Source organism: Oryza sativa, chromosome 7 (assembly GCF_034140825.1).
Source record: "Oryza sativa Japonica Group chromosome 7, ASM3414082v1".
Lineage (NCBI taxonomy): Eukaryota > Viridiplantae > Streptophyta > Magnoliopsida > Poales > Poaceae > Oryza > Oryza sativa.
In genome coordinates this window covers 25238249-25264307 of record NC_089041.1, presented here as the reverse complement: position 1 = coordinate 25264307, position 26059 = coordinate 25238249, and the positions used below count along the sequence as shown (strand labels likewise).

General features: G+C 52.8%; 3 protein-coding genes and 3 non-coding genes across 6 annotated transcripts; 5 read left to right on the top strand and 1 right to left on the bottom strand.

The window, feature by feature from the left end:
* Nucleotides 1-146: 146 nt before the first annotated feature.
* On the top strand, nt 147-2498 carry LOC4343870 (probable small nuclear ribonucleoprotein G). Its single transcript, XM_015792092.3, has 4 exons — nt 147-306; nt 415-437; nt 1830-1951; nt 2290-2498. The coding sequence occupies exons 1-4, from the start codon at nt 272-274 to the stop codon at nt 2350-2352; spliced, it is 243 nt and encodes an 80-aa protein (XP_015647578.1). The 5' UTR covers nt 147-271; the 3' UTR covers nt 2353-2498.
* Nucleotides 2499-17515: 15017 nt separating this feature from the next.
* On the top strand, nt 17516-19788 carry LOC4343869 (40S ribosomal protein S3-1). Its single transcript, NM_001422266.1, has 6 exons — nt 17516-17631; nt 17728-17875; nt 17979-18150; nt 18953-19007; nt 19094-19225; nt 19319-19788. The coding sequence occupies exons 1-6, from the start codon at nt 17596-17598 to the stop codon at nt 19475-19477; spliced, it is 702 nt and encodes a 233-aa protein (NP_001409195.1). The 5' UTR covers nt 17516-17595; the 3' UTR covers nt 19478-19788.
* LOC112939748 (small nucleolar RNA snoR135) lies at nt 19745-19883 on the top strand. The gene has a single exon (XR_003243620.1). It is a non-coding gene; the product is annotated as a small nucleolar RNA snoR135 (small nucleolar RNA).
* A 182-nt stretch (nt 19884-20065) lies between these two features.
* Nucleotides 20066-20207, top strand: LOC112939747 (small nucleolar RNA snoR135). Its single transcript, XR_003243619.1, has one exon. It is a non-coding gene; the product is annotated as a small nucleolar RNA snoR135 (small nucleolar RNA).
* A 79-nt stretch (nt 20208-20286) lies between these two features.
* On the top strand, nt 20287-20435 carry LOC112939749 (small nucleolar RNA snoR135). The gene has a single exon (XR_003243621.1). It is a non-coding gene; the product is annotated as a small nucleolar RNA snoR135 (small nucleolar RNA).
* A 976-nt stretch (nt 20436-21411) lies between these two features.
* On the bottom strand, nt 21412-25682 carry LOC4343868 (PHD finger protein ALFIN-LIKE 9-like). Its single transcript, NM_001422267.1, has 5 exons — nt 25513-25682; nt 25310-25342; nt 23160-23388; nt 22337-22463; nt 21412-22116 (listed from the first exon to the last, which is right to left on the bottom strand). The coding sequence occupies exons 1-5, from the start codon at nt 25601-25603 to the stop codon at nt 21760-21762; spliced, it is 837 nt and encodes a 278-aa protein (NP_001409196.1). The 5' UTR covers nt 25604-25682; the 3' UTR covers nt 21412-21759.
* Nucleotides 25683-26059: the final 377 nt, after the last annotated feature.

Below are 26059 nucleotides of genomic sequence, written 5' to 3'. Positions count from 1 at the left end.
GGCTGGGCTGGTGGTATATTTGCAGATACACCCCTGAGTTTAATAATATTTCTGTATCTATTCGTCTTCTTGTGTTCGCGATGGAGCGGAGACGCGGGCCCACATGTCAGCGACTATTTATAGTGTGGAGATAGCAATCCCGTCTCGGGCTATTTTAGGGTTCAGGGTTCTCCTCTCTGCGGCGGCGGCGGCGGCTATTTTCTCTCGCCTACTCCGAAGATTTGGCTTTGGTTGAGCGGAGAAGGTCTAGATCTTCCGTCGGGGAGTCGCCATGAGCCGATCGGGGCAGCCTCCGGATCTGAAGAAGTAATTTCTTAGTGCTTTTTTTCTTCATCTTGAGTTCGATTTGTGGGCTTGGTTTGTTCTACTTGGATTTGGATTTTTGATGCGAGTTTTTGTTCTGGTGGGTTGCAGGTACATGGACAAGAAGCTCCAAAGTAAGCGCACTCATCCAACCCAAAGTTTTTAGCTGCCTCGTTAATTCTAAGATAACGCTGTGTAGATTCTGTGATTAACTGATTATGTATGGTCCGGTATCGCCAATTCGCTTCGTCATCTTAATACATGCCCTAGCTGAGATTTGTGGTGCAAGTTGTAAGAGCTCTATGTTGCAACTTGCGAGATAGGGGTGTTATGAAGCATATGACTAGGTATTGGTAATTGATTTGGTATGGTCATCTGGAGATATATCGAGTTATTGTTTTTGTCGTATTGATCTTTGATGCTTTTCATGTTGTTTATTCCTGTCGTAGTAGAGTTGGTATATCAAAAATATTTTGGCTGAAGAATTCAGCTCAACCTGTTAGTAAATCTTAAGCCTGGTTAGAAACCTGGAAGTTCGTTTGAACCAGATCTGATATGTGAATACAGCAGGTTTGCTTATCTTTGAGCACAACTATGTTGGTGTTTGCAGATATATGTTCTGTAATAGCTTGCAGATTTTTGTGCCAGTGCTTGTGATTTGTGAATGCCCTAAATGATGATATCTTAGGAAAGCTATGGATTTATTTTCCAAATGAAGCTTCTTTGTCATAGTTACTCTGATAGGGCATTTAAACTCTTCATTTCCTTATATAATTTTATCAGTGGCGTGTTGAGATCCTTGTGCACACCATGCCATGTCCAGTCTTTTGTACTAGTTGGAACTTTTTTTTTTCTTTCATACTTCCTATTGTTCTCTAAAAAGAATATATAATTCCAATTGTTGTCTTTGTTCTGTTCAGTAGAACCTGTTTTCTTGACACTTCTTTCATGGTTCTCATTAATCAACATCAGTAGGCTGCCTAAATGATGACATTCTTTGGAAAGCTATGGATTCTTTTCCAAGTGAAGCCTTTTGTCATAGTTACACTGATAGGCTACCTTGATGTTGTAATAGTTGGCTAGTTGCCCTTTAATATTTGGCTCACCCTCAACTCAGGGAGGAAAACAACTCTACCGTCCCTTCATCAAGGATCAAATCATATCCTTGATGTTTCAGTTGCTGCTGGTTGATCCCTTTGATTTGAATATTGCATTATAGTGGAACTATGGTTGCTATCAGTACCATTACCTGATATATTTGTGTGAGTTGTGACTGTGTATAGTCGTTTGGGCTAAGCTAATTAAATAGTTTGGTGACGCTCACATTTGGTCTGCACGTGGATTAAGATTGGCTAGAAGCACCAAGATTATACATTATAAAAATATTGCAATTTGATCCAATTTTATCTCGTTACTGCTTGATAGTCTTTGCTAATAATAGTCTTGAGTGATGCTGAACTTCTAATCCTTGTGTTCTTACTCAGCTTTGATGGTGTACTCATTCACTCTCTTTTCAATTTTGCCAGTCAAGCTGAATGCGAACCGTGTTGTCATTGGCACTCTTCGAGGATTCGATCAGTTTATGAATTTGGTCGTGGACAACACAGTGGAGGTCAATGGAAACGAGAAGAATGACATAGGGATGGTGGTAAGTAAACTCTTTGGAATGAGATCTTTCTTGGGATTCCTGTTTCATAGGGATGGCCTGTTTGGTACAGCTCCAACTCCTAAATATAACTCCAAGAGTTGAGTCTGGAGTGGAGTTGTGGAGCTGCCTAAACCCAGCTCCACAACTCTAGTACATTTTGTGAGAGAGCTCTTTGGTGGAGCTAAAACTGTTTGGCTGAGCTCTAGCTCCAGGAAGAGTGGAGCTGGAGCTGGAGCTGTGCTAAACAGGCCCGTAGTTCAATTCTGTCTAGAGAAGATCTCACATATGTTCGATTAGGAATATATACTCAAGTACTGATAATGCAGTAACTTCTGCAGGTTATCAGGGGAAACAGTGTTGTGATGATTGAAGCCCTCGAACCTGTTCCCAAGCCGCAGTGAACTTTCAGCTCGCCTAGTTTGCTTCGGTACTTGATTTGGACATTTGGTAGTGCCATGTCAAACCTAATTGTTATTCCAGATGTTTATGCCCGCGGGCATTTTGTATCCTGACCTGGTTTATATGCAAGCTCGTGCACCTTTGTATAGTCTAGCCAGCGTTACGATTTATGCGCTCTAGCCTGAACGTTACTATATTGCTGTGATGATTTTCCGGAGCATTTTGAGGTCACGGATTGTGAATTTCGTAGCATCACAGTTTTCGTGGTGACCGTGCAGTTACTGTGGTAACCGATAGCGGTAAGCCTCATCAAAACGGTAAAGGGAACTTGAATTAGGTACTACCTCCGTCTTGTTTGCTGTCGATATTCATGTCCAATGTTTGACCGTCCATCTTATTTTAAAAATTTATGAAACATTTAAAAATAATAGCAATAAAAATACTGATCATAAAAAAATTTTAAATAAGACGAACGGTTAAATGTTGAACACAAATAGTGCAAAACTTTAGGACGCTTATTTTGGGACGGAGGGTGTCGGTGACATGGGACCGGGAGTATCATGACTAGAGGCTTGAGGCAGACACAATCGCCCACGTGGCCTGGCACCGTCAGGGGGCGTCGGGCCCGAGGGTGATGTGTTCGCCCTCCTCTTTACCGGGAGTATCATGACTTAGAGACTTGAGGCAGACACGATCACCCACGTGGCCTAACTCCCTCGGGGGGGGGTTGGGCCCGAGGGTGATACGGCCGCCCTTCTCTTTGTCTCCCCAAGGGGTCGGGCCGCTCCCGTCTCGGCCCCGAGGGCCGAAGCGCCCCGACCCCTTGTGGGTTTTGCGCCACGTATATGGGGTAGGTGAGTATGGCGGGGCTCACCTAACCACATTTATTGCAGTTTTGAGGAGCGCGTCACGCCGCATGTATCGCAGTACAGCACGCTCGTTTATCCGGTCTGTGACCAGTCACAGACCGGTCAGATCATGGGTTAGGTGGCGACAGGCGGTCTGACGCACGCCTCGCCCCATCCCGTCAGGACGAGAGCCTCCAAGCACTCGTCCCTAGCTGGAGCCGGCGTGTTAGCTCCTGGAGATGGCACGTTGGTTCCGGTCAGATGTATGCCAGGCTTCATCCTAACCATTACAGGCAAGATATTGTATGAAGAAGAGCGAACATGCAGATTGTTAAACTGACACGTGGTGGACAAGAATGACCGATTTGTGACCGGTCTGACAATGGTCAAGTCATCAGCAGACAGCCATCTTCCCACGTCGCGCCTGCCTCCGGCGGAAGTGGAGGTAGGTATGGGCCGTCCCGTCAGAAGGTCATTCAGACGGCGGCGATGCAAATCTCTGTCTGTTAATGAAGAGAAGTCAAATTGGAAGAAAGAGAGGGGGAGATGGTGCATGTGGTATCCCCTTAAGATATAAAAGGAGGACCTTGCCCACTTAGAGGGGGGATTTGGACTTTTCCAGATTGGGAACCCAGAACGAGGGAGAGGCTGGCTCATACTTTGTAGTTCCTTCATACACGAATTCACCAAAACACAGGAGTAGGGTATTACGCTTCTCAGCGGCCCGAACCTGTATACATCGCCGGCGTCTTGTGTGCTTCCTGTCTCGCGAACCTTCCACAGATTGGGAGCTTAGAGTCTCACCCAGGGTCCCCAGCCGAACCGGCAAAGGGGGGCCAGCGCGGTCTCCCGGTGAGGAGCCCCACGCTCCGTCATCTGGCGCGCCAGGTAGGGGACTCTGCGAGTGATCTTCTGAGCTCTTGCACTCTTTCGTGTGCGCCAAGCTTTTCCTGTTCAGCCTCATGGCTGAGCAAGCAAAGGCGCACGACCTCTCTCCGAGTGTGAGTGGCGACGACGGGGAGCCGAACCCACGCCGTCGAGCTCGTACTCCACCGCCCCCTCCACGCCAAAGTCCTAAGCGGGGGGAGGCGCTCGAGAGGGCCGAAGGATCCGCGACTTCGACATCCACAGGAGGTGGAAAAGGGCGGCGAGATGGGGAGCGTCGCCTCCTCGTCTATGGTGACAGCAGCACGTCCCAGGGCGCGCTCCAAGCTGCGGGCGCGCTCCTACGTCACCCGCCCGTCGCCCATGACCCGGAGTCTCCAGCCCAACGTTGGCTGGACGATGTGGCCAAATTGGTCATGACTGCACGGCAGCGTCTAGATGCTGGTGGGCGGTCCTCCGCCACCAAGGCCTCTGGTGCTGCTACCACCGGCTCCGCGTCATCAAGACGAAGGGCGCGGCGAGCGGCAGCCGCTGTTCGCCATTCGGCCACCACTCCTTCGTCGACTCATTCGACCCGGGAAGATCTGCGTGGGGGGCCGGACGCCCGCACCAGCATCGAGCGGCGGCGTAATGACCGACGTGCTACCCACGCAACGGAGGGCGCTTCCTCGTCCAGAGTGTCACCTCAACACGGACGCGGGTATCAGCCCTCCGTGCCCCCGGTTGGTGGTGTCGGCTGTAGAGCCTTTGTGGCGAGTCTTCGGAATGTCCGTTGGCCCCCAAGGTTCCGGCCCACCATCGCCGAAAAATATGATGGCAGCGTCAACCCCGCCGAGTTTCTCCAGGTCTACACGACCGGGATTGAGGCCGCCGGGGGTGACGACAGGGTCATGGCGAATTTCTTTCCCATGGCCCTGAAGGGGCAAGCGCGGGGTTGGCTAATGAACTTGCCACCCGCGTCAGTCCACTCCTGGGAGGATTTGTGCCAACAGTTCACCATGAACTTTCAGGGCACATATCCGCGCCCAGGTGAAGAAGCGGACTTACACGCAGTACAGCGAAGGGATGATGAGACACTTCGCTCGTACATTCAGCGGTTCTGTCAAGCCCGCAACACCATACCATGCATCCCTGCACACGCGGTAATCTACGCGTTCAGGGGGGGCGTGCGGCACAACCGCATGCTCGAAAAGATCGCCTCCAAGGAGCCCCAGACTACCGCGGAGCTTTTTCAGCTCGCGGACCGAGTGGCTCGCAAGGAGGAGGCCTGGACTTGGAACCCCTCCGGTTCCGGTGTGGCAGCTTCGGCCGCCTCCGGATCCGCCGCTCAGACAGGGCGGCGTGACAGGAGGAGGAAGAAGAGGTCAGTCCATTCCGACGACGAGGGTCATGTCCTCGCCGTCGAGGGCGCTTCGCGGGCCACCCAAAAGGGGAGGCCTGCGAGCGACAAAAAGAAAAAGGCCGGCGCTCCCAGCAGGGAGCGCCCAGCCGGCAAGTGGTGCACCGTCCACAACACCTCCCTCCACGACCTCATGGACTGCCGTGCGGTCAAAAGTTTGGCTGAGCGGACGAGGAAGTGGGAGGAGGAGAGGAGGCAGGAGCGCCGAGAGGGCAAGTCCCCGGCGGTTCCTTCCGGCAATCGGCGCAGTGAGGCCAAGCAGAAGGCCCCCGCCGAGGACATCGATGACGGCGATGATGACCTAGGTTTCCAAGAGCCTGGGGCCACCATTGCCACTGTCGATGGGGGAGCGTGTGCTCACGTTTCTCGCCGGAGCCTCAAGGCCATGAAGCGAGAGCTTCTGGCCGCGGCCCCTACTCATGAGGCGACGCGCCGGGCGCGGTGGTCGGAGGTTGCCCTCACCTTCGACCAGACCGACCACCCACCGTGCGTTGCCCAGGGAGGACAGATCGTGATGGTGGTTTCCCCCACTGTTTGCAACGTGAAGCTGGGGCATGTCCTCATTGATGGAGGAGCGGCCCTCAACATCCTTTCCCCCGCAGCCTTTGACGCCATCAAGGCCCCGGGGATGATGCTCCGGCCGTCCCAGCCGATCATCGGTGTGACGCCGGGGCACACTTGGCCGCTAGGTCATATCGACCTCCCGGTCACCTTCGGTGGACCCGTCAACTTCCGCACGGAGCGAGTGAACTTTGATGTGGCGGACCTCAGTCTGCCCTACAACGCGGTCTTGGGGAGGCCCGCGTTGGTAAAGTTCATGGCGGCGGTCCACTACGCCTACCTCCAGATGAAGATGCCGGGCCCCGATGGCCCCATCTCTGTCCATGGTGACCTCAAAGTCGCGCTCGCTTGTATGGAGCAGCGCGCGGACCGCCTCGCCGTCGTGTCCAAGCCCGAGGGTGGCGACGAGAGGCTTGGCACATCCGCCCCCGCCGCCCCGAGGCAGCGGATAGTCACGTGCGATGAGGTCCCGGTCAAGGAGGTTGCCCTGGGCGACGGCCCGTCCAAGACCACACGGATCGGTGGTCTTCTGGACGGCAAATAGGAAGACGCGCTCGTCTCTTTCCTGCGGGCAAACGCTGACGTCTTCGCATGGAGACCGGCGGATATGCCCGGGGTCCCCAGGGAGGTGATTGAGCACCGTCTCGCCGTACGGCCGGGCGCAAGGCCGGTCCGGCAGAAAGTGCGGCGGCAGGCCCTGGAACGTCAAGCCTTTATCCGCGAGGAGGTGGCGCGACTTCTGGAGGCCGGATTCATCCGCGAGGTCATCCATCCGGAGTGGCTGGCGAACCCGGTGGTCGTTCCCAAGGCGAACGGCAAGCTTCGGATGTGCATCGACTACACCGACCTTAACAAGGCATGTCCTAAGGATCCTTACCCCCTGCCTCGCATAGATCAGATTGTCGACTCCACAGCGGGGTGCGACCTTTTGTGTTTTCTAGATGCATACTCTGGTTACCATCAGATTCGCATGGCTAGGGAGGATGAGGAAAAAACTGCGTTCATTACCCCCATAGGAACTTATTGTTATACAACAATGCCCTTCGGGTTAAAAAATGCAGGTCCTACTTTTCAACGTACTACTCGAATTTCTTTGGGTAGCCAAATAGGATGTAATGTTGAGGCTTATGTCGATGACTTGGTTGTAAAGACGCGCAACCAAGAAACCTTACTCTCGGATCTAGCGGAAACTTTTGAAAGCCTCCGCTCCGCCCGCATAAAACTGAACCCCGATAAGTGCGTGTTCGGTGTACCTGCGGGCAAGCTTCTCGGGTTCTTGGTCTCTGCCCGAGGCATCGAAGCCAACCCCGAGAAGATACGAGCTATAGAGCGGATGCGCCCCCCCAGCAAGCTTAGGGATGTGCAATGCGTCGCCGGTTGCATGGCCGCCCTAAGTCGGTTCATATCGAGGCTGGGGGAGAAGGCGCTACCCTTATTTAAGCTCCTCAAACGCTCCGGGCCGTTTACTTGGACGGAGGAAGCTGAGCGTGCCCTCACTCAGTTGAAGGCGTATCTCAGCTCTCCCCCGGTTCTGGTCGCCCCGGAGCCAAATGAACCCTTACTACTCTACTTAGCGGCGACCCCGCAAGTGGTTAGTGCGGCGTTGGTCGTGGAGCGCGATGAGGACAATCCTCATTCCGCGCACCCCCACCCTGTGCAGACTTGGCCCGGGAGAGAGCAGGGAGGAGAGGCCCCCGAGCCGAACGGTGGCCCAAGGCCCCCGACGACCGGAGTTGGCCCTCTGCCCGCTTGTCAGACGGTGCTAGGAGCCCCCGACCCCCAGGAAGGCCCTGAGGCCACTGTGGGAAGGCCGCACCTATCGCCCTTTGACCCCGAGGCTAACCCTGTGCTGACTCGACCCGGGAAAGAGCAGGGAGAAGAGGCCCCCGAGCCGAACGGAGGTCCAAGGCCCCTGACGACCGGAGTTGGCCCTTTGCCCGCTTGTCCGACGATGCCAGGAGCCCCCGACCCCCAGGACGGCCCCGAAGCCACTGTGGGAAGGCCGCCCCTGTTATCCTCCGACCCCGAAGTCATCAGCACAGAAGACAAGTGCGCCCCGCGAGGCTGATTGGACGAAGAGTGCCCCAGGGATGCGGCCCCTAGCGAAGAGGATCGGCCCCACCGAAAGGTGCAGCGGCCCGTCTACTTTGTTAGTGAGGCCCTCCGGGATGCCAAAACCCGATACCCTCAGGCCCAGAAGATGCTTTACGCTATTCTGATGGCCTCGAGGAAACTGCGCCATTATTTCCAGGCGCATCGGGTCACTGTGGTTACGTCTTACCCCCTCGGTCAAATCTTGCATAATCGAGAGGGTACAGGACGGGTGGTGAAATGGGCAATCGAACTTTCTGAGTTCGATTTGCACTTTGAACCACGCCACGCTATCAAGAGCCAGGCCCTCGCCGATTTTGTGGCAGAGTGGACCCCGGCTCCCGAGCCCGTCTCGATCCCCGAGGCCAGCACGGACCCCTCGCAGCTGCCTCACACCGCCCACTGGGTAATGCAGTTCGACGGCTCCCTGTCTCTTCAGGGCGCCAGTGCGGGGGTCACGTTGACCTCTCCGAGTGGAAACGTCCTCAGATACTTGGTCCGCCTCGACTTTCGAGCGACCAATAATATGGCAGAGTACGAGGGACTCCTTGCCGGACTCAGAGTGGCAGCTGGACTGGGGATCCGCCGCCTCCTGGTGTTAGGCGACTCCCAGCTGGTCGTTAACCAAGTCTGTAAGGAGTACCGGTGCTCTGACCCGCAGATGGACGCCTACGTACGCCAAGTACGGCGTATGGAGCGCCATTTTGATGGGATTGAGCTTCGGCATGTGCCCAGACGGGATAACATGATGGCCGACGAACTCTCACGGCTCGCGTCCTCGCGAGCCCAGACCCCACCGGGCGCCTTTGAAGAAAGGCTTGCCCAGCCGTCGGCGCGACCCGACCCCTTAGGGGAGACGGATGCGCCTGACCGGCCCCCGAGGCCCGTCGGAGTCCAGGCCTCGGGACCCGAGGGGAGTGCTCCCAGCTCCCTTAGATTGATTGCTTGGATCGCCGAGATCCAAGCATACCTCACAGATAAGACTCTACCCGAGGACCGCGAAGGGAGTGAACGCGTCCATCGCATCTCCAAACGCTACGTGCTGGTAGAAGGGACCCTCTATCGGCGCGCGGCTAATGGAGTCCTCCTGAAGTGCATTCCTCGGGAACAAGGCGTTGTGCTTCTTGCCGATATCCATGAAGGCGAATGCGGAGCCCACTCCGCCTCGCGCACCTTGGTTGGTAAAGCTTTTCGCCAGGGTTTCTATTGGCCGACAGCTCTCAATGATGCGGTCGACCTGGTCCGGCGATGTAGAGCGTGTCAATTCCACGCCAAGCAAATCCATCAGCCGGCCCAGGCCCTGCAGACCATACCACTTTCGTGGCCATTTGCTGTCTGGGGACTCGATATCCTGGGACCGTTTAGGCGGGCCCCGGGCGGGTTTGAGTATCTGTATGTCGCGATCGACAAGTTCACTAAGTGGCCCAAGGCTTATCCGGTCGTCAAGATCGATAAGCACTCCGCACTTAAGTTCATTAAGGGCATCACGGCCCGGTTTGGAGTGCCTAACCGTATTATTACGGATAATGGCACCCAATTCACTAGTGAACTCTTCGGCGACTACTGCGAAGACATGGGCATCAAGCTCTGCTTCGCCTCACCTGCCCACCCCAGAAGCAATGGCCAAGTGGAGCGCGCCAATGCGGAAGTCCTCAAAGGCCTTAAAACCAAGACCTTCAACATACTCAAGAAGCACGGCGATTCATGGATCGAGGAGTTGCCAGCGGTGCTCTGGGCAAACCGAACTACACCAAGCCGAGCAACCGGGGAAACGCCTTTCTTCCTCGTCTACGGCGCGGAAGCGGTTCTCCCATCCGAGCTCACCCTGAGGTCTCCTCGGGCCACCATGTACTGCGAGGCTGATCAAGATCAGCTTCGCAGAGATGACCTCGACTACTTGGAAGAGCGAAGGCGGCGCGCGGCCCTCCGAGCCGCGCGCTACCAGCAGAGCCTGCGGCGCTACCATCAGCGTCACGTCCGGGCCCGATCACTCTGCGTCGACGACCTCGTCCTACGCCGCGTCCAAACGCGTGCTGGATTGAGCAAGCTTTCACCAATGTGGGAGGGTCCGTATCGAGTGGTCGGCGTCCCCCGGCTGGGCTCCATACGGCTGGCCACGGGCGACGGCACTGAGCTGCCTAACCCGTGGAACATCGAACGCCTTCGTCGCTTCTACCCCTGAGGGGGGTCGGGTGTCAGGTTTCGGGCTCGGGCCAACCCCGCACCCCCTCGGGCGTGCAGGGTTGGCCGGGGGCTGCCACACATGCACATTCTTATTTCTCTTATTTCAGTATTTCAATAAAAGCAGTTTCAATTTCCTAAAGGCTGTATCTGTGCTGTTTTTTCCTTTTGAAGAATCTTGACTTGAAATAGGTCACTCGTGCTCAATCCTGCCCTCGGGGGCTCGGGTCGGCTAAAATCGCCAAACGGGGCCCAGAACCGAGCCGTGCCCCGGGGCGTGGTGAACTCCGGGGGGGAATCGGCAAAAGCCCACAATCGGGTCACCCATAACCCTCGGTCACCACGTTCCCGGCCTGGCCAGTCTCGACATGTGGATCTCCCCAGGCACTAGCCCCGACCCGCGCCTTTTGAGGACTAGGACCTGGGCACGAACCCTTAATCAAGCTAAGACACAAAAGGGCCACGGCACAGATCATCCTCATCTCATACACACAGCAAGATGAAATTGACACAAAAATTTCTTCATTTTTGATTACAGATTAAGTTGATCTATACAAAAAAGAGGCCCGAAGGCCTTAGAAGAAAGAAAAGAAGAAAAAACTGAAGAATGGCGGGGGTCTGGGGGCTTAATCCAATGCGCCCGGGTCGCCGGCCTCGTCGTCACTGTCGTCTGCACCACCGGCATTGCCCTCCTCGTCGGAGTTGGGGGCGAACGCGAGCCGAGGGGCCGAGCCCTCGAAGCTGTCGACGATATGGTCGGCGGCATCCCGGACCTGCGCGCGCGCGCGGTCCTCGGTCCCAGGAGGGAACTCATCCAGCGCCATCCATGGAGAGAAATTGGGGTCCCTGGCCTGGTAACTCGCCAGGACGAGCTCCACCGCTCCTTGGGCGAGGTCCCTCGAGGATGACTTAATTGTCTTCTCGAGCTCCTCGGGGAGCCGTTGGAGAGCCCCGGCCATCTTCGAGAGGCGCTGGGCGAGACCTCCCTGGTTGGCGGCGTACTTTACGATCCGCCCTCTCCAGAGGCCCACTTGCCGACCGGCGCAATCTAGGCGGGAGACGGCGTCCCAAAGCATGCCGGGCCCAACCTCGCCTGCCAAGCGGAGGGCTTCGACCTCCCCAGCGGACGAGTCCAGCGCGCCCTGCAGATCGGCGATGGTGTGTTCGGCAGCTGCGAGGCGGGCGGCTAAGTCGCTTTCGCCCGCGGCCGCCCCGCCGCTGCGCGCCCTCGCGTCCAGCTCCTTCGCCCGCGCCTCGAGCTCAGCGGCCCGTTGGTTCAGTGCGGCCCTCTCGGCGCGGGCACCTTACAGATTACGGCGCGCCTGCTCCTCCTGCGCTGCCTCGCGGAGGGATAGGCTGTCCGCCAGCTGTTGCGCCGCGGCCTCGGCCCCCTCGAGAGCTCGCTCCCGCTCGGTGAGCGCGTCCTCGCGGAGGCGGAGCGCGAGCTCTTCTTCGGCGCAGGCAGCCTCGTGCGCCGCCAGCGTTGCTTCCCGGATGGTGACGGCGGCCTCGCGGTCCGCCAGATCCCTCTCCACGACGCAGGCGCGCTCTTCCAGCGCCATGGCGCGCGCCTCAAGGGCCTCTTCGCGCCGCCGGGACGCTGCTTCGGTCTCCGCCGCCCGCTGTTCTCGGGCAGCGGCAGCGTCAAGCACCCCCTGGGCGGCGTCGAGCTTCTTCCCTAGCTCCGCCTCCCAGCTCCCGTATTGAAGGCGGAGGGTGTCCTGCGCCTCGTTCATCACGGTGGTGGCAATGAGGGCAGCCCCCCGCTCCTCCTCCACTTCCTTGGCGATCTCCGCCAGCACCTTCTTACGGGTTTCAAGCTCCGAGACGTGCCGGCGGTGAGCCTTACGGCCCACCTCCACCATGGCCTCCACCGAGCGTCGCCCCTCTTCGACACGCGCCCACGCGGCGTCGAGCTCCGCCCGCTCTGCCTGCAGGGCCTCCACCTGGGCACTTAACCCATCCAACACCGTGGTGTTTGCGGCGGCCAAGGCCTGCAGAAGGGGCTCTGCGTTCAGTGGGGCGATAGAAGGCGTGGGGAAGAGCCGCCTTGGAGAGGATGCCATGCGGCTCGGGCCACCGATGGAAGTGCCGGACTCGGGGATGTCCCCCGGACCCGGTTGGTCCTGAGCGTCGCCCGAGGGAGTGGGCCCAAGCGACGCGCCCGCAGCCTCGTCGCCAGCTGCCCCGGAAGCTGTCGCCTGAGCGTCGCCCGAGGGAGTGGGCCCAAGCGACGCGCCCGCGGCCTCGTCGCGAGCTGCTTCGGAAGTCGCCAACGCCTCGTCCTGGCGAAATCCGGCTTTCTCCCGAGCGGCTTCCTCGGCCTGGCGGGCTCGGGCGGCCTCCTCCCGAACGGCTTCCTCGGCCTGGCGGGCCCGGGCGGCCTCCTCCCGAGCGGTTTCCTCGGCCTGGCGGGCCCGGGCGGCCTCCTCCCGAGCGGTTTCCTCGGCCTGGCGAGCCCGGGCGGCCTCCTGGGCGGCCTCCTCGGCTTCCCGTAGGCGATCCGCGGCCTCTCGCCGGTCAGATTCCCGCCTCCGGGCCTCTGCGGCCGCCGGATCCTCGGCCTCAGACTGGCCGGGCTTGGAATGGCGGGAGGGACGCGACGGGATCTCGCTGAAACAAAAGAAAAGACCAGAAGACGAACAAGATGGGTGAGTGAAAACTCGCGTTGAGAGAATGAATACAGCCGCGATGGGTGAGAGACGAACCTGCGAGGGGGTCGGTTAAACGACCACTTTGGAGGGGAAATGAGGTTTCCCCGAGATGGTTCTGTCTCCCCCATCTTGCGGAACCGCTTCTTCTCGCGCTCCCCCTCGGGCTGCGATGTCGGCACGGCCCCCTCCGGGCGCCTGCTGCTGGCGCGCACCGCCCCGCCCCCTCGGGGAGGAGATGGGGGAGGTGTTCCTCCCTGCTTCCTCTTCCCCCGGGCGTCGGCAGGGCGGCTGCTCCCCGGGCCCCTGTCGCGGGACCCAGAAGCACGACCCCCTCCCGGGGTAGATCATTCCCCCCTGCGGCTCCCGCCTGCGCCGTCGTGGCCCTTTGGAGCTCGCTCCTCTGAGGCCCCGACCGCCATCATAATGGATAGGATGGAGGCGCGGTCTGGATCGCTGCAGAGGGGGAGGATTCCTTGGGGAATGAGGGACGCCTCCACGGAGTTGAGATTCAGCACCCGTTGGACCAATATCTTGAAGTCCTCAGGAGCCCAGTCCCATCTCACTCCCAGGTGGGTCCTCATGAAGTCTTCGGACCCGGTGTACTCCCAGGCGCCCCGAGCGCGCCGCTGGAGCGGCGCAATCCGACGACGGAGGTAGTCGCCGTACACCATGGCCCCTGTGAGCCCCTGGGATCGCAGGCCCGCCAGGCGGTCGAGGACGGCGTCATAGCCATCCCCCAGATCTACCGGCGCCCGCCAGCTGGAGGCCTGCGCCGGGGGCTGGCTCGGAAGTCGGAGGCGCACTTCGTCGGCAAGGGGGGTGTAGAACCAGTCGCTCTTCCAGTCGTCCCACTTCTTGCGGAGGGCGCAGGGGATGTAGCGGTTCAGCACCGGCCCCCGTGGCTGGAAGTAGCAGCCACCAACTACCGATGGCGGCGACACCGACTGCACGGTGAAGAACCACCGGAACAGCCGAAGAGATGGGCGCACCCCAATGAACATCTCGCACAGATGCGCGAAGATGGCCAATGTCATCACCGCGTTGAGGGTGAGGTGCACCATCTGGAGATCGTAGAACTCCAGAACATCCATGAAGAAAGAAGAAAATGGCGGAACCAGCCCTGCCATTGCAAAGGGGAGAAAGAAGACGGACCGCCCCGGGTAGTCTGGCGCCGGGCGTCCCTCGCCCAGCGTGACTATCTCCCGGCCGGTGGCAGATTCCGGCATGAAGCGGCGCGGCAGCCCAGCCTGCCTCTCGCTCACGATGCGGGAAGGCGGCAGCACGCTACCATCGAGCAGAGCGGAGCCCCGTGCCATGGCGCCGGAGAAAGAGAAGATTAAGAGCGAGCGCGTGTGGCGAAGGTAGGGCACAGGAAAGAAGGAGTTAGGGCGCAAGCGGCGAAGACAAGGGGAATAATGGCGAAAGGAAGGAAACAGATCCCTTCCTCAGTGCCTTTATACTCTTGCCAACGCTGTGCCCGGCTCCTCGCTTCTCGCGCCCACTATTTCGCCCCCTCGTTTCTCGCGCCCACGCTTCCACTAATCCCATTCGCCCGCTTGCGGCGCATGAGGTGGATATGCGGTTGTGGCAGTCGAGATAGATCATATCGTGCGCGCGTTAATTACGCTCGCCGACCGAAGCGACGTTACCATATCTCCAGACGAAACGAATCGCCATGTCCAGATTCGTGTGCTACTCGAGTAATGTGACAGTCTTGAAGAGACCGCTCATTATTGACAGCCGAGTTACCATTGCCGATGTGCGTGATTTGTGGCCGTTGGGTTTCTGCCCAACTGTGGAGACCGGTCCCCACCTGTCACCAGGCCTTAGGAAGTGGCGTTACGCCCGACCGCTTCCCTCGAGGAGGGCGATCGCCCTGGCATAACGCCGGGGGCTACTGTCGGTGACATGGGACCGGGAGTATCATGACTAGAGGCTTGAGGCAGACACAATCGCCCACGTGGCCTGGCACCGTCAGGGGGCGTCGGGCCCGAGGGTGATGTGTTCGCCCTCCTCTTTACCGGGAGTATCATGACTTAGAGACTTGAGGCAGACACGATCACCCACGTGGCCTAACTCCCTCGGGGGGGGGTCGGGCCCGAGGGTGATACGGCCGCTCTTCTCTTTGTCTCCCCAAGGGGTCGGGCCGCTCCCGTCTCGGCCCCGAGGGCCGAAGCGCCCCGACCCCTTGTGGGTTTTGCGCCACGTATATGGGGTAGGTGAGTATGGCGGGGCTCACCTAACCACATTTATTGCAGTTTTGAGGAGCGCGTCACGCCGCATGTATCGCAGTACAGCACGCTCGTTTATCCGGTCTGTGACCAGTCACAGACCGGTCAGATCATGGGTTAGGTGGCGACAGGCGGTCTGACGCACGCCTCGCCCCATCCCGTCAGGACGAGAGCCTCCAAGCACTCGTCCCTAGCTGGAGCCGGCGTGTTAGCTCCTGGAGATGGCACGTTGGTTCCGGTCAGATGTATGCCAGGCTTCATCCTAACCATTACAGGCAAGATATTGTATGAAGAAGAGCGAACATGCAGATTGTTAAACTGACACGTGGTGGACAAGAATGACCGATTTGTGACCGGTCTGACAATGGTCAAGTCATCAGCAGACAGCCATCTTCCCACGTCGCGCCTGCCTCCGGCGGAAGTGGAGGTAGGTATGGGCCGTCCCGTCAGAAGGTCATTCGGACGGCGGCGATGCAAATCTCCGTCTGTTAATGAAGAGAAGTCAAATTGGAAGAAAGAGAGGGGGAGATGGTGCATGTGGTATCCCCTTAAGATATAAAAGGAGGACCTTGCCCACTTAGAGGGGGGATTTGGACTTTTCCAGATTGGGAACCCAGAACGAGGGAGAGGCTGGCTCATACTTTGTAGTTCCTTCATACACGAATCCACCAAAACACAGGAGTAGGGTATTACGCTTCTCAGCGGCCCGAACCTGTATACATCGCCGGCGTCTTGTGTGCTTCCTGTCTCGCGAACCTTCCACAGATTGGGAGCTTAGAGTCTCACCCAGGGTCCCCGGCCGAACCGGCAAAGGGGGGCCAGCGCGGTCTCCCGGTGAGGAGCCCCACGCTCCGTCAGAGGGAGTAGTTTTGAGCAATTGTTCCTGCACATTGACGGACCTAGAAATTTCCTAGAGGCTGATTTCCCTTAATTATATATTACTCCGTAGTACACATTGACAGAACTAGGAGAAAAGCTTTAGCACCGGATACATAAACGGACCTAGCTGAAAACTGTAGTACTGTATTCTCATGATGTAACACTCTGAAATTTCAGGTTTTGTATTCGGTGTATTTCGATTGGTCGTGAGATGGTGAGGAATCGATGATATAATTCGAACTATTTTACTGGAGAAATTACCTAAGCTACTCTTTGTTGAGTGGTGACCTCGAGTTTATTCTTAAAAAAGGCGCACAGATTATTGGAGAAAATACCTTAAGCAACTTTATGTTATTGAGTTAATTGGATTCATGCCATTACAATTTTATTGATTTGAATAAAATGTCATTACTATTAACGAAATCGGGGTGGATACCATTACATTATTTTGAAATTATAGCTATGTCACTTCGTTCTGTCAATACCTCCGTCAGATCCAACGGGCCATGAGCATTGGCTGACTGGTCATCTTCTCCCCCCACCCACATCCTCCTCGCATGTTCTAGGGTCAGGCAGCGGCGGCAACAATGGGGTGTTGGTGGTGGCTTGTGGTAAGCAGGACAGCGACGAGCAAGATGGACAAGATGGTGCACAAGATTCCTCATTTCCTTGTTGCAGTCAGTCTTGGCCCTCAAATCACGCTTGCCTTGTGGAGGTGGTGCACAACGTGGCTCAAGCTCACTGGTCATGGAGCTGAGGGCGTCACACTGCGATTTGCGCATCTGGCGATGGTGGTTCTCTGAGCCTGTGTCCTCGGGGAGGTCGAGTGGGATTTTGTAGATCAGACTCGCTCGCATCTGTGCTAGACTTTCTTTAGAAATTTTGAGGTCTTTTTTATAGTGCTTGTTTGCTTAGGCACATATTGAGCCGAAAGTTGGATATTAGAAAGAGTTTTGACTCTTTGCTAAGATTTGCTTGGTTGCTTCGCATGCATGCGATCTCTGACAAGCCATCTGTAGATGTCAAGATTGCCACCAATGTATTGCCCTACAGCCATCCGCCCTCAAGCTCAACCCCCTATAGCTTCGTGCAGTCTCATCCAACTCCTTGCGTCCACAAGAAGATTCGAGAACAAGGAGGAAGAAGATGTGTTGATAGAAGTCATGACGGAGTGACATGTTTCTAATTTTTGAAAAGTACAATGGAATCCACCTGGTTCATGAATACTAATGATAATTTTTAAATCCGATACATTTATAATGACATGGATTCAATTAACCCTATGTTATTACCTTGACGGCTTGACCGCTCGACTCTATACTTTGTCAAAAATTAGAAGGAAAGTAGGGACTGAAATGAAAAAGGTCCCGACGAACCCCTACCGTCCGATCCGGCTCCCATCTATATATTCCACTCGCTCCCCCACCTCACAGCTCTCATCCAAGTCTAGGGTTTCATCCTCCTCCTCCTCCTCCGCCGCCGCCTCCCTCCTCCCCCACCTCCACTCTCCACTCCAATGGCGACTCACACGCAGATCAGCAAGAAGCGCAAGGTAAGGCTCCGATCGAGACCTATCCATTCCAGAGCAGTCTCGATCTCGTCACCCATGGATTTCGAGATTTGATGCGCCCTTTTTTTTGGCTCGCAGTTCGTGGCGGATGGGGTGTTCTTCGCGGAGCTGAACGAGATGCTGACGCGCGAGCTCGCGGAGGACGGCTACTCCGGCGTCGAGGTCCGCGTCACCCCCATGCGCACCGAGATCATCATCCGCGCCACCCGCACCCAGAACGTCCTCGGTGAGTTCGTGAGTTCGTGGCATTTCTGATCTGGGCAGCGAGGCGATTCCGTGCGATTTATCCCGGGTGCGCGATCTGATGCTTTGGATGAATGCGATTTCAGGCGAGAAGGGGAGGAGGATCCGCGAGCTGACGTCCGTGGTGCAGAAGCGGTTCAACTTCCCGGAGAATGGCGTCGAGCTCTACGCCGAGAAGGTGAACAACCGCGGCCTCTGCGCCATCGCCCAGGCCGAGTCGCTCCGCTACAAGCTCCTCGGTGGCCTCGCCGTCAGAAGGTTGTGCTCCATCCTGAAACTCGCGTTCCTTAGATATTGGTATAGCAGCATGTCATCTTCACAGCAACCGGCTGCTTGTTCGTGCCAGAATTGTGTTCGATGATGACTGAGATCAATTACCGCTCCTCTATTGCATTTTCATATGCTGTGGTTGAGACTGCTTCTCTTCCGCGGTTTGCTGCTTTAGAGGGATATATGATTGTTTATTGTAGCTGTTTTTTTTATGCTCGAGTGAAGGTTGTGTTTGCATTTGTTCTATGTCATCTATAAAGCAAATAGGTCACTATTGTACCAACTTTGTGTCGGAAGATGACTAGATTATTTGAGCTAACTAGGTACTCTACTGAGAAGTGTTGACAATTGGCTTCTAATGTGTGATCCTGTTGGGCACATTAGTTTAATTTTAGTCCCTTTTTACTTCAAATATAAAAATATACAATATTTCGCTCCTCTTCTGCAGGTAGCTTTAGAGGGCTATGATCATTTATTATACCTGTTGTTTTCTGTACGAGTAAAGGTTGTTTGCATTTCTTCTATGTCATCTATAAAGCAAATAGGTCACCATGTACCAACTTTGTGTCGGAAGATGACTAGATTACTTGAGCCAACTAGGTAGTCTCTGCTGAGAAGCTTTGTTAATTGGCTTCTAACGTGTGATCCTGTTGGCCACATTTAATTTTAATCTCTTTTACTTCCAATCTAAAATAGCTTGTACTGTTTAGGATGTTCTCTACAAGCATGCTTTGTTTCTCTTTATGTATTTTGATTTTTGTCTGACTAAATTTGTTGTTTCTTTTGCCAGGGCGTGCTATGGTGTGCTCAGGTTTGTTATGGAGAGTGGTGCTAAGGGCTGTGAGGTACTCTCATGCAAAACGAAAGCTGTATGGTTTTGCTTGGATTCCTGCTCTATTTATGTATTGATTTGCTGTTCTTTGGTTTACAGGTTATTGTGAGTGGGAAGCTTAGGGCTCAGCGTGCTAAATCCATGAAGTTCAAGGACGGATACATGATTTCTTCTGGTTATCCTGTTAACTTGTATATTGACTCTGCTGTTAGACATGTTCTTCTGAGACAGGTTTGTACATAAAATCCATCCGTTTGAATAAAATGTTGCTGTCTCCTTGTGATAGCTTGAATTTTTTTCTTAGAAGCTGCTTCTTGTTTTCAGGGTGTGCTGGGTATTAAGGTCAAGATTATGCTTGATTGGGATCCGAAGGGCAAGCAAGGACCAATGACTCCTTTACCGGATCTTGTTACCATCCATGCCCCTAAGGATGAGGATGAGTTTTCAAAGCCTCTTACAGCTGAGATCCCAGTTGCTGCTTAAATAGAATAAGTTTAGGTGATCTGATGCATGCGCTTCATGTTTTTTTCAGTTATGTAATGTTCATTATTAACATTATTACTAGTAAAGAGTTCTAGTTTTTAAGTTGCAAACATCAGCAACTAATACAAGATTCGTCACTATTAATTTCTTCCTGGTGCTCAGTAACATTTATGGTGTGTCTCACTTTCTAGTTCCTGATATATTTCTCATTTTTTTACATGAGATTAGTATAGTAGGTAATCATTCTGCCCACTGTATATGCTTCATCCTGCAGGATAGTGTGTATCGGCTTAACGCTTTTTTGTGCGTCTTGTGCCAAAAGTGTTTCCTGCTATATTGATCTGGGGAAAGTGGGCAGTTGGGTTAAGCTTTTGTGCTTTTTTCAACAATCATTTTCCTCTCATTTATCTCTACATATTTTTATATTATGACATTATGTCTGTTTTGGTGATCTGTAAATTGCATTCTTGCTTTATTTATTCCTTATTGTGCTTCTGTAGCTTTTAGTTTTCTCTCTAGATAGCAGTACCAAAGAAATGTTTTACTTTTTCATGGATTTTACATTTGTTTTTTCCGTTGTCATGTTACCCTGCAGGATAGTGTGTATCGGCCTAATGCCTTATGCTATGCATTTTTTGCCGAAAGTGTTTCCTGCTATATCAATTAGAGGAAAGTGGGCAGTTGGGTTAAGCTTATTCTGTTTTCTCCAACAATCATTTTCCTCTCATTAGACCTGAAACAGATTTGTTTGTTGTTTGTATGGCAGTGTCATGAAACTTTTATCAACTTCGGTTGTCTAGAACTCATTGCATGCAGGACTAGTATAAATGGAGCTGCACATACAATTTCATTGTACATGCTGCTTAAACTTTCCTGCTAAACCAGTTTTGGGAAAAATGGGCAGTTGAGTTCGGCCAATTTATCTATGGTTTCCTCAACAATCATTTTTCCCACATGTTATCAATGTTGATGTTGAGTCTTCGCTTGCTTTTCTATTCCTAGCTTGTATCTTCTAAACAGCAGGATTTTTGTATCGGCAGCATGATTCAATATGTGCTTTGCTACCGAGCTGTTTAATTCTGGATTGTAACTTGTAAGCTGTACAATTCTTTGTTTATACCACCCCAGGCCACGTTTCCTTCGCCCTGGTTGTCCTTGTCATTAGGTTTTGCATCAAAGTCGTCTTCCCGTGCATTAGTAGTGTACTGTTCAGCTAACATGATGCGAATATCACTAATCACTTCATAGGGGTTGTCACTTATCAGTGGACTCCGGGCATGCGTGCTTGTGTTTTTGCTTCTCTCATCTCTCACGAGGTACTGGCTTATAATGGCTTCTCGTTTAGTACTACAAATTTTTAGTTCTGTCGTTGCAGATGAGTGATTGGTACCATGTGTCGTTTCATTTTCAATATCCAATGTAAAGATGGATTCAAATATGAATGTGAGCCTTTGCAATTATAATACCCTGGCTAGCACGCCTGATTTCGCACTTGAGTTTGATATTGATTGTTGAATACGAGTGTTAGCATCAGCATTTAGGGGACGTGTCCTTGGTCGAACTCGAATATCAGTGATTGCCAATTCGTAGCTACTGACTAATGTTATTATAGGTAGGTACGTAATCTAAACAATAAAAATTGATGAATGTAAAACCATTACCCTTGTATTCTTTTTGATCCAAAAACGAAGATCAAAGCACTAGAAAATTCAAGTTGATAACAAAATCTAATGTAAAACCATTGCCCTTGTATTCTAAGTGATCGAAAAACGAAGATAAAAAACACTAGAAAACCAAAAGTTACTGATAAAATCTACCGGCATAGCTATGTTCTGAATCTTTGGATACAGTGCCGTATACTGGAGAACATCATTATGCATTTATGCGGTATTTCGTTCGACATCTCTGCACTGCAAACGGCTACGGTACCTAAATGGAGCAAGAAAGCAAACTCTTAACACAGGACGCAGTAGTAAGCTGGTAGACCAGCTAAATACAGCCATCTACTTAATTAAAAAAAAACCAAATTAAGATTAGATTAGGAGTACAATGGATAAGCAGTCTTAGCCCCCTAAGGGGCAGCACAACTGCATGCCTAACAAGTTAAAAACACCCTTACAAGTTACAGCCACTGCCATACAATAACTTAACAAAGTTAAAAATCATCCTCACGAGTTACAGCCATTGCAAATAAGAATAGCCGCTGCACTGCACTATGCAGACTGCTCCTACCACACGGCGAGCCCAAATCTTAACTCTGGATGGGCTCGCCGTGCCACACCTTAGGACGGGCGCGCACGCTTGCCGTTGCCGCTGACGCCGCCGCCACCGCCGTTGCCGCCGCTGCAGGAGGGGCACTTGTACTGCTTGATGTGCTCCGCCTTGGCCGGGGTGATCTTGACGCACTTGCCGTGGAACCACTTCTCGCAGATGTCGCAGCAGATCCAGAACTCGTCGGCGCCGTAGCTCTCCCCGCACGCGCCGCACAGCGTCTCCCCGTGCTCCTCCTCCCTACCGCCTCCTCCGCCGCCACCGCCGCCTTCCTCGTCGTCCGGGCCGCCTTCCTCCTCGCGGCCTTCGTTCTTCACTGGGGGCTGGGGCTGCGGCTTTGGCTGCTTCGCCCGAGGCTCAGAAGACTTCTGCTTTCAGAACGGCATATGATTAAGATTTTTAAAAAAATGTTAAAAGGATTGATTTGGTGAAAGAAAAACAACGAAACACACTGAACAGATCAACAATAAGGAAATGACAAAGCGCTGAGCATTATGAAGGATTTGCATGGTGTATTGGTGTCTGAGATTGGTCACACAAGCAAGAGTCATGCATGGTATGAGTACAATTCAGGAGAATGGGCCGTACCGTTTTATTGCTGGATTTTGATTTACTATTGCTGTGGTTATTAGCACTCGGTGGCTTGGCTTTACTCTTCCCACTAACAACTTCAAAAATCGTGGGAAGATCATTAATCATACCAAACAGGCGCTTCCTGCACAACAACAGCAGAGTGTCAGTAACACATGACAGGTCAAACATAGGTACAAAGCGGCAAATATTCAAGAACATCATTTCTCAATTAAAGTCATTAAGGCATGCGATAAACATTAACCACTTAACCATGTGCATCATTTCCATTAATACCGAAACACTCCCAAGACACTAACATCACAGATAAAACCAGAAGATTACCAACTAGAAAACATATATTAAACTTCAAACATGAATATGTACCAAGCAGAACAGCTGAGAGCTGGCTCTTTTAGGTAACTCTAGATCTTTGTGAAACAAACCGTAGAATTACAGAATGAAATTAAGCAATCCATACATACAAGTACCATTATAGCATGTTAAAATGTTAGCAAGACTATTCTTCAGTCTGTAATAGAAAATTTTACTCCACGCTCATGCTGAGTCACTCTATTAGTGAGGCAAAAGATTCCCAGAGGATGGACACCTACCCATTCCGGATTTTATTTAAGCACCATTACTACTAGTAGTATACAACAATATTTACCCCTTCTTTTTTTTCCTTGATGCTATGATACTAAAACTGAGTCTATCTGATTAAGGCTTAAATACTGCATGTGTGGTGAATGCATGAGCAAAGTAGGATCTAAAAAAAAAAAAGGCACATGAAGCACCATAACTAGGTAAGAGAAGTATAGATATAGGAAGGATGAGATACCTGTCATTTTTATCAAATCCGAACCGAGCACCAAAGTAAAATGCAACAGAAAGTAACCATGCATCACTGTGCACTGCAACCATGGACAGCCAATCTTTTTCCTGCATCCCATCTCGTGCAAAGTTAATGCCCAATGCTGGCTCTGGGAGCTCAGGTGGCACCTCTTCTGCGGGCAAATTTACTTCCCAATGCTCATTGGGAAACCCATAAAGGCACAAGTTTTCCTTTTCTGCAGAAAGAGAAACGCATGGTTATGTATGGCTGGACAAATATATTAGTTAAACGCTTATGAGTGCTCAAATATCAGGTCAGCATAGGTGTACTAGGAGAAAATGGTGCCCACTGGTCAGAATTTGAGTATGACTTAGCTAAAGTAAGCTGAAATATGCATCTCATCTTGTTCAAATAAGGTCACCTTTGAAGTATAATCAAACAAACCTTTAGAGCCAACGGTGGTTTTCCTAACGACGGTTGTAACATAGGAGAAACGGGTGGGCTTGCAAAACAATAATTCAACTAAGGCTCAAAAGATATGAGAAAAGTATCCAAGTTTAGGGTATTTGCTACAATTTACTATCCGAAAACATGTAGATCAATCTGTTACAAAGTGCTATGGCTTAGGAAGAAACATGTTGCACATTTATAAAAACAGGTGGAACCCAACTTATTAAGAAATTTAGTGGTTGAAATCAAATAGCCGCAAGTGAAACCACTTGTCAATGAATTTCTTCTTCCATACCTTCACGGCATATATATGAACTCAAAATAAGCATGACTCAAGCTCACCAAAATTATCATTTTGCTGCTCCATTGCCATGAGAATAGACTCTTCAATATAAGACCCTATTTCCTAACCAAATGCTTCAAGCAGTGTTTCCACTAGCCAGTTCATGGATATTGGACATTAAATGACAAGTAGTTGATGTAATTCACCAAACAAAGGCCCAATCCACACAAGGACAACTTTCATTATTTGGGAACAACTGAGGATCTTCACTGCACAATGCCCTCCCCTGACCTCCTCCACGTTCCACAGTAAGGTGTTCAGAGCATTTATTAGTCTTACAGGCTTCAATGGACCAAGCAGTACAGTGTGCAGAGAGTGGTGTTGTGATGGTCTAATGTAAAGAAGAAAGCAGAGATAATGACACGAGGCAGCATGATGTCAGCAACACGATGTTTCAACAGAGGTTAAATTGAGGATAGGATGGGTGAATGCTGCCGGTTATAGGATCAAATGCTGGGTCTTTGTTGTGGGATCAAAATCAATCACACACCACCACCACCATCCAGTGGATCCCCACGGGCCACAGCACCGCTCTTGGCTGTATGCAACAGTGGAGCTGTACTGTACCCCATGTTTAGCCAAGAACCATTGGGATCACAACCCGCTGGTCACAACACCAACTGCCCAGCCACCGGCTTACTTCTGTACTCCTACTACACACCACAAGCAGCATTGCTTGCAGCAAAGCCAGCAAGGTTGACCTCCTCCTACCATTGTAGGCCTGTGACATGTGCTCCCAAGAATCCCAGAAACCACATCAACCCCCCATTATTTAGGCCACAAGAATCAAACCCCACCTACCAAACAGGACCCCACTAATGCTGCTGAACCCAACAACCAAAAATCCCAAACTCAAATGTAGCAGCAGCCTCCACAGATTGTGGCGCCTTCCAGGCCAAGTGCTACTGCTTCTTCCCTTGGTCCATTTCACTGCCAAGCTACTAGTCTACTGCTACCTGCTATAGCTTTCATGGCCTCATGAGTGTGAAGTTGAAGGTCTCACTCTCACATTCTCACTGGAAGTGTCGGTTTAGGTTAATCTCAACCGTCCATTACCCACTAAACCCCCACGAATTAGGGCATTTGATTCGAATTCTGACTTCCGAGAGCTTCACGTACTGACGCGTATTCTGCTTAACTACTAGTAGTACTCGTGTATTCAAAACGAGACACAGATTCAAACCGTCGGATTCAAAAAATAAACCGGAGATTTGCGCGGAATTCTACTGCAGCGCATAAATCCGCAGCGAGCTAAGCGCATTCGTGGACGAAACAAATGCGTTCCCTGTACAAATTCCAACGCGCATCGAAAGCGAAAGGCAGGAAAAAAAAAACAGAAGCGGGAAAAAGAAATTCCACTCACCCGGGTCGCATTGCCGGAAGAAATCCTCCACATCTGCAGCGAGAAAAAACCACACCAAACCAATCAGCGAACCATCCTACAACCCCAGAAAAAAAAACCAAAAAAAAAACTCCCCACTAACATAACAGCATAAAAAAAAAATCTCGAAACGGTCCGCATCTAGAAAAACCTCCGGCTGCGGCGGCGGCGGCGGCGGCGCGTACCTGCGGTGAGCGCGCGGACGAGGCCGGCGCGGCGGCCCTTGAAGTCGCGGAAGACCTCCTCCACCGTTCGCGGGTTGTACTGCGCGTCCATTTTTTTTTCTCGTCGCCGGAGGAGGAGCTGGGGTGTGTGCTGCGCCGCGTTTTATTCTGACATTATTTGTTTTTTTTTTGGTATCTTTTGGAGGGGGAGGGGTTTAAAAGAGAGAAGAGAGGAGGGGGAAGCGGACGCGAGGGGGAGGGAAGGCGACTTAAGTGGTTGGATTGGAGAGAACGGGGCGTGTCCGCGCGCCCCCCCGCGCCTCCACTTGGTGGGCCCCGGCCCATCGCGACGACGAAATTTCCCCACCCCCTTCCCAGCTTAGTTAGGCTAAGCCTAGGGCGGGCGGGGCGGGCGCGTTTTTGTTTCCTTTTCCAGATTTTACTGGCGCGTGGGGCCCACCGGTCAGCCCGACAGACTCATATCGGCGGCTTGTGTAGTTTGTTCGGTTGCCAAAATTAACGCTACTACTAAATTCGAGCATCCAAATTTGGTAAAGTTTGGTAATGC